Source organism: Dufourea novaeangliae, unplaced genomic scaffold, assembly GCF_001272555.1.
Source record: "Dufourea novaeangliae isolate 0120121106 unplaced genomic scaffold, ASM127255v1 scaffold270, whole genome shotgun sequence".
NCBI classification, from domain to species: domain Eukaryota; kingdom Metazoa; phylum Arthropoda; class Insecta; order Hymenoptera; family Halictidae; genus Dufourea; species Dufourea novaeangliae.
The window spans coordinates 1-7,149 of record NW_015374153.1 but is presented as its reverse complement, the minus strand read 5'-3'; the positions used below and the strand labels follow the sequence as shown (position 1 = coordinate 7,149).

The 7,149-nt window shown below is 37.8% G+C and overlaps 2 protein-coding genes across 3 annotated transcripts; both read right to left on the bottom strand.

The window, feature by feature from the left end:
- Positions 1–376: 376 nt before the first annotated feature.
- On the bottom strand, positions 377–2,239 carry LOC107191856 (DNA primase small subunit). The gene is made up of 7 exons (XM_015580994.1): positions 2,040–2,239; positions 1,818–1,968; positions 1,585–1,760; positions 1,282–1,480; positions 998–1,208; positions 525–918; positions 377–457 (listed from the first exon to the last, which is right to left on the bottom strand). Exons 1-7 carry the CDS (start codon positions 2,134–2,136, stop codon positions 438–440), a joined length of 1,248 nt encoding a protein of 415 aa, XP_015436480.1. The 5' UTR covers positions 2,137–2,239; the 3' UTR covers positions 377–437.
- A 646-nt stretch (positions 2,240–2,885) lies between these two features.
- On the bottom strand, positions 2,886–3,815 carry LOC107191862 (biogenesis of lysosome-related organelles complex 1 subunit 6-like). Of its 2 annotated transcripts, none has more exons than XM_015581000.1 (5): positions 3,652–3,815; positions 3,456–3,566; positions 3,305–3,392; positions 3,090–3,176; positions 2,886–3,032 (listed from the first exon to the last, which is right to left on the bottom strand). In XM_015581000.1, the coding sequence occupies exons 1-5, from the start codon at positions 3,702–3,704 to the stop codon at positions 2,916–2,918; spliced, it is 456 nt and encodes a 151-aa protein (XP_015436486.1). In that variant the 5' UTR covers positions 3,705–3,815; the 3' UTR covers positions 2,886–2,915. The 2 variants fall into 2 exon arrangements, with proteins under 2 accessions (XP_015436486.1, XP_015436487.1); XM_015581001.1 differs by having other exon boundaries at positions 2,886–2,999.
- Positions 3,816–7,149: the final 3,334 nt, after the last annotated feature.

Below are 7,149 nucleotides of genomic sequence, written 5' to 3'. Positions count from 1 at the left end.
GCCGGGGGTCATCTATGACCCCCCGATCTCACCAGACGGGGTCTCTGGCGCCTCCACCGGGGGTTCTGTGACCCCACGATCTCACCACGCGGGGTCTCTGGCGCCAGCTCCGGGGGTTCTATGACCCCCCGAGCTCACCACGCGGGTACTCTCTGGCGCCAGCTCCGGGGGTTCTATGACCCCACTTTCTCACGCACTGGGTCCCTTACTACGACGGTGTAAACAAGATACAAAGTAGAAACAGATGGCTCGAGAATACGACGTGTGTGTGCGATGGGAGCAATTTCAGATTCGAAAAGAGCAAATTGGGAGTAATTTTTTGAGATATAAATCGTTAAGATACGTTAACTTTATTTATAAACGCATTAAACATGTACAGTTACGATGCTATAATATATGTGTATACTTCAATAATCATAGGATCCTTAAGACATAAATTAAAACTCCATTTTCTTGTCTGGAAAATAAAAAAAAAGCAACATGTGTACTAACACATTTTACTGAAAGTACAACGGGACACGTACCGCTCTCTTTAATTTTTTGCCCCTTTCTCTCGGTCTCCAGGTTCCAGAGAAATTCCTGAAAGATGCGTAGCGATTTATTCAGGCTGGTCTTTTTATAGTCCTTTATTCTCTTCACGTTCAGGTCGTACGTCTCCTGCTCGGCCTTGTCCTTCGCGTCGTACTCGTTTATCTCCTCGATCAACGTTGTAATTGTCGGTACTTTCCCCGGCTGAAACTTATCCACCGTGCTCGCCGTGAACGGTATGCAAACCTTCCCGGTTTTCGGATGAACGCAGAACGGGGACTTGAGGAGATGGTTCATTCCTTTGCTCACATTTATATCTAATCTTGGATAGGCGTACTGTATCATTGCTTCCTCGACCAAGTGGCGTGACTGATACCACTTCTTGTCTCCCTAAAAAAGAAACACGTCGAATATCTGAAATTGTTCTCTAATAACTTTGCGGATCTTATAATAACAGTGATTATTGTACCGTCGTCTTCTTGCTCTTGATATATTTCACGAACACGTTCCACCTTTCTTTGCTGGATTTACATTGACCAAAGAGGCCTTTCAGTTCCTGTCTGTCCTCCTCGTCCGAGACGATCTGCAGAAATTTCTCCATACCCTCCTCGGTCCCTAATATATTTTGCTCTTCTATACAAAATGGAACAAATACAGATTCTATTGTTTCCAGGGCACGTCTGAAAAAGTTGTTACGGTTTACAGTACAAGTTATTTGTCGATTAAAAACAATTTCATTCTACTTTTATATACTTGATGGAGTGATGTATTCTTTCTCCAGGTAGATTCACTTTCTTCTTCATGTACTCTCCACCGTCTATGATCTGTAGATACTCTGCAACAGCTGCACGCTCGTAAGAGGTCAGAGTACGTGCACCAGGATCGCATACCCAGCAATGTATACCTCTTCTACCAGAAAATACCCACAAAATATGCTTGTATCCAAAATCCACTGAAAGATTTAAAATCTCTCAGATTAAAATCTCTCAAAAGATTTTAAATCAATTTATATAATTAATTTAAAGATGGTCAACTCTGTATTAATTATACACTTACTCCTTAACGCATTGTCTAGAATTTTGCAGGCAACTACCATGAACTTCCAGCACTTAGAACAGATATCTGCCCCACTGCAACAAGATCTCACTTCGTCGTAATCTGTCATATCTATATCAAAGACCAGTTCCCTCTCCACAGGTTGAAAATTTGAGCCTTTTCGCTGATCCTTTGGACTGTACACAACAAAATCATATGTCTATTCAGTAGCACAAGGATTAGCAAGTACTCACCAGTAGTTATACACTGCTCCAATATCTATCTTGAAAGGAACCAGTCTCTTAATCTCACTTTCCAGATCCTTTACACCTTTGAACGACTGAAACCGAATGTAGATATCATCCTGCAGAGTGAATGAAAATTCTCTGCGCGTGAAGATATTCCCTGAAACCAAAATTCATTTAGAAGTTACTTTAGCCTGTCAATTTTAAAGACTGGATATGTCACTGACGTACCATTCCCGTAACTGAGCCACCGATAATAGTCATGGAAAGGGAATAATCGCGCATAGTAAGTCGGCAATAAGTCAGCCAAATTTGCCAAGTCTCCCATGTTATGGTTAACTTGTTTAAAATTGTTTATTATGCTATTCCTTAACCGTAACCCATAGATTTCAGTCTCGTCATTTAAAACACTCGGTTCATGGCATGATGTTGTGGCGGGAAAACAGTACTACCGTTAATTAAATGCTTTAAAGATAGTGATTTATCAATCATTTTTGGGAGGTGATCGTGTGACACTGTAGGGGACGCTGCTGGAACGTCCATAGACCATGAAAAATTGGCATCAATTTTGAACGTCCAGCAACGCATACCGACTACCGACCCGACCATTCAGTTCTATACTAACCGGAGAGCTCAATGATATACATACATATGAAGAATACAGAGAGAGATGAGATTTAGAATAAACTAATCATCTTATGGGACCTTAAAGATGGTGGTGTAGCAATTATTGATCAAATCATTTGTTCCTATGCCAGGTAAATATTAATAATAATAGTATTTAATTTTTTTATCGCGAATAAAAACAGTGTACAATATGTATATTTTTCTAGGTACTTCTTGGGAACATACGAATCAACTTTTACCTTTAGGATACAAGAGGATAGAGAGATCATTGGTTTCCCCACTGAAACAACATTTAATGTTTTATGTAAAGATACTAAGAAATGTGGCTCAAATGGACAATGGGAAATTGTTTGGTAATATATGAAAATGTAAACTAAATGTAAGTTGTATTGCAAACAATATTTGTTTAAATATATTGCTTTTATGTACACTTAATCAGTTTTCCTGGTGTAAGTCATTTCCCTCAGTGGTCGCTCTTTCTTAACTCACTACAGGTTTACCAATTAATTCTTGTTCACGACGGATCTCCTGCTCCCGCTGCTGTTCCTTATTCAAAGCCTCCTTCTGTTTCATTTGTTGTAACCTTAATGCTCGTTTCTATACAAGTAAAAGAATGTATGATGTCCATGAAATCCACAGATAAATTATACTTACTTTTAATTTGAATGTTCTCTCATGAATGGAAGCCATCTCTTTTTTCATTAGAGTTAGTTTTCCTTGATAAACTTTTATCATTTGAAACTGCAATACATATTTTCTTGCACATTTTATATTCTACATCTTGTGTATATTATGTATTTATACTAAAATTTCACGAGGAAGCCTTTAATTAGATCAATAAACATTCGTCTGTTAATGTAAAATCTTACCGTTTCATTTAAATCAATATCTTCCAAACTTTCTTGAAGTTTTTTGGTTTCAACTTGCATCTGACAGAGTAAAGTTTCTTGTTTACCCCTGAAACAACAATAGTAAAGAACAGAAATGCAATAAGTATATTTATCTATTGTTGTCTCTTACGTTACTTCGTTCAGTTCTTTCTGAACTTGTTCCGATGGTAACTGATAAATATTTAAAAGCCCTATGGCCAATTTCTTTGTGGCTTCTGAGTAGTGTACTTGATCATCTTCGCTATGTAATAAAAAGAAAACTAGGTAAGTATATGCTCTGTATTAAAATGCACAAACATAATTTAATCATAAAAGAAGTAGGTTACCGATCATGTCTCTCAATTTGTGATTGAACATGTTTCACTTCTGTTTCTTCCATATCAGTCTTAATTTTAAATATTTTACTATTTATTCTTCACTATGACATATGTAAACGAAGAGTATGAAAATTTTAGTTAAATTTGAATCGGTATCACGAATTTGACATTTGTCGAACAGACATATTGACGATAATAATAAAAAAATAGATAACTCATTCGAAAGAAGCACTGTCCGAAACCATAGTAAAACACAACAGTAGAGATTCCGAACAGAGAAACCACGCTGTCAGAGCGAGACCAAAGATACTAAAATTCCCGGCACATTTAGTAAGAATACGTTGGTTTTTCCTATACCTGTAATGTGTAAGACAAGGAGAGGCGTAGGTGTGCGACAAGGACAGAGATAGTATTGTCCGTGCCACCTACTCTCAAAACAGATTCATAAACTCCTGGTACGTATTAGGAGAACATGATGAACGAAGAGGTATTGGAGAGAGAGGGCGGTATACGAACGTCGAACGTGCGACAAGGATAGACGATTTCTGCGCTCCCACACTTTACCAAATAATTCTGTTCTTTTTCTACCTTTATGATTAGGAGTATAGAATAACCGAGGAGGTTTTAGACAAGAAGGTCCAATTATAGTACGAGACAGAGATAGTAAACTCCCGCCAAATCTTATAACCCAAACAAGCGTTAGAAAATTTATAAATATCTCAAGATTCAATAACAATCCATAACTATTTTCAACTAAGGAACATAGAACAGACTCTAAGCAACATTCACATATCATGTTTCGACAACTTTGCAATCAAATTAAGTAATTATTAATCATTTTCTGAAGTGTTGCACTAGAATAACATAATATAAGTGAAAACCGACCACATTAATCATTGATTTATTAATTGAAGATGTACATTTAGTGTACTTTTGCAATCCAAGAATATAGAATGAACCTCTAGCTAATATCCCATTCCTCTTTCGAACAGTTTCGAGGTCGAATTAATTTGTTATGTGCAATTCTTTACTACGTTGATCGCAATAACCTCACACAATTCGACAGTCTTCCGTATTATTCATTATTTTCCTACTTTTGCGTCACAATTACTGATTCTATGTAGTTAAAAAGTCTAGTGCGGACCTCTGAGAACCTTGACATAATAATTTGGAATACGAATTATTCGTTATTAAGCAGTTATTAACAATTTTAGCAAGTGTTACCTTCTCTCCAATGTCAGTAATGTGTAAGACAAGGAGCGACGATACGTGCGACAAGGACGGAAATAGTATTGTACGTGCCACCTACTTTGAAAACGGATTCATGATTCCCTGGTACGTATTAGGACAACAGGATGACCGAAGAGGTAATAGACAGAGAGGGCGCTATACGAACTCCGAATGTGCGACAAGGATAGACAATTTTGTGACGAGTAGCTTTAGTAGTGAAAATCGGCTGTTTTTCGACCCCAGGTATCAGGAACATAGAATGACGGAGGAGGTAGAGGAAGTTTTAGACAAGGACATTTGGTCTATAGAGTGAGACAGAGATAGTAAATTCCCGCCAAATTCCATAACCCAACTAACGTTAGAAAATTTATAAATATCTCAATATTTAAGAACAATTCATAACTATTTGCAACTGAAGAACATAGAACAGACCCCAGGCAATATTCACAACCCAGTTATCGGTACCCCTGCCATCGAATTAATAAGTTATTAATGATTATCGGAACTGATGTTCAAGGATCGCATAGTGTAAGTGGACACTGGCCACATTATTCATTAATTTATTAATCTAAGATGCACATTTAGTATACTTTTGCAGTCTAAGAATGTAGAATGAACCTCTAGCTAATTTCCCATACCCCTTTCGAATAGTTTTGAGGTTCAATTAACTTGTTATGAATAAGTTTTTACTACGTTGATCGCAGTAACCTCACGCAATTCGATAGTCGCCCGTATTATTCATTGTTTTCCTAGTTTTACGTGACAATTCGTGGTTCTATCTTGTATAAAATTCTAGTATGCGTCTCTGGCAATCTGTATGTAACACTTTGGAACACGAATTGTTCGTTATTAGGTAATTATTAACAATTTCAGCAAGTGTTATCTTCTCTCCAATGCCTGTAATGTGTATGACAAGGAGCGACGATGTGTGCGACAAGGACGGAGATGGTATCATGCGTGCCACCTACTTTAAAAACGGATTCATGATTCCCTGGTACGTATTAGGATAATAGGATGGCCGAAGAGGTATTAGACAGAGATGGCGATATACGAACGCCGAACGTGCGACAAGGATAGACAATTTTTAGACGAGAAGCTTTGGCAGTGGAAATAGGCGATTATTCGGCTCCTAGATTGAAAATTTCTAGTGATGGAAAAATGCAAATATCTCAGTAATTAAGCACTTAATATGAACGTCGTTAATCTCAAATTGTACCTCGGGACTTAATGCATCGACCCAATAGTGCAGAAACCCTGAATTAGTCAAAATTAGTTATGCCTGTATTACCGTAGCCTCTTATGAGGCGACTACCGTCATTACAAAATATTACGATCGCATTTACACCGCTAAATGGGCATGATTCTTCTTCGTTTTGCATTAGATACAACGTTTAAAGAACGTAGATTACTATTCTCTAACGGCTGGAAACCAGTAATTACAAGAACATTGTTAAAATCACGTTTGTTTGCAACGGTTGACACTGTATCTCGTCATGCGTACCCCAGTTAGTTCACTTTGAATAGCTCGTACACCATTATACGGACAGCTTTCGGTTAGCTGAAGCACCCAATTTGTAGCTGAAAGTACGTAGATTAACCCACTGTTATTGATAATACCAATAAACAACCAGAACACTGTCAAAATCGCAATTTAATTGCGTGATACCACTATTTTTTTGACCGGTGGCGCCATCCGTGGCGAATCGGTGAAACTGCTAACCAATTATATGGCTAGCAGTTTCAGCGATTCCCCACGGATGGCGCCACCGGTCGAAAAATATAGTGGTATTCCGCGATTAAATGCGATTTTAACAGGGTTCTGGTTGTTTATTGTTATTTTCAATGACATGGGATTAATCTACGTTCTTTCAGCTATAAATCGAGTATTTTATCTAGACGAAAGTTATCCGTATAACGGTGTAAGAACTATTCAAAGTGAACTAACCCGATTACGCATGACGCAATACAGTGTCAACTGTTGCAAACAAATGTGATTTTAACAATGTTCTTGTAATTAATAGTGTCCAGCCGTTAGAGAATAGCAATCTACGTTCTTTAAACGTCGTATCTAATGCAAAACGAAGAAGAATCATGCCCGTTTAGCGGTGTAAATGCGATCGAAATATTTGGCAATCAGGTTGTCGTCCCATAAGAGGTTACGGTTATACAGGCATAACTAATTTTATTAATTCAGGGGTTCTGCACTATTGGGTGCATGCATTAAGTCCTGAGGGACAATTTGACACTAATGACGTTCATTTTAAGTGCTTAATTACT

Excerpts from the sequence above, each read along its gene's own strand:
- LOC107191856 (XM_015580994.1), bottom strand. The coding sequence starts at position 2,136 with ATGGGAGACTTGGCAAATTTGGCTGACTTATTGCCGACTTACTATGCG. Across the intron at positions 1,209-1,281 it reads AGAATACATCACTCCATCAA|ACGTGCCCTGGAAACAATAG; the intron begins GTATATAAAAGT and ends CAACTTTTTCAG. Across the intron at positions 919-997 it reads TCAAGAGCAAGAAGACGACG|GGAGACAAGAAGTGGTATCA; the intron begins GTACAATAATCA and ends TTTCTTTTTTAG.
- LOC107191862 (XM_015581000.1), bottom strand. The coding sequence starts at position 3,704 with ATGGAAGAAACAGAAGTGAAACATGTTCAATCACAAATTGAGAGACAT. Across the intron at positions 3,177-3,304 it reads ATATTGATTTAAATGAAACG|TTTCAAATGATAAAAGTTTA; the intron begins GTAAGATTTTAC and ends TATGTATTGCAG. Across the intron at positions 3,033-3,089 it reads AGAGAACATTCAAATTAAAA|AAACGAGCATTAAGGTTACA; the intron begins GTAAGTATAATT and ends TTACTTGTATAG.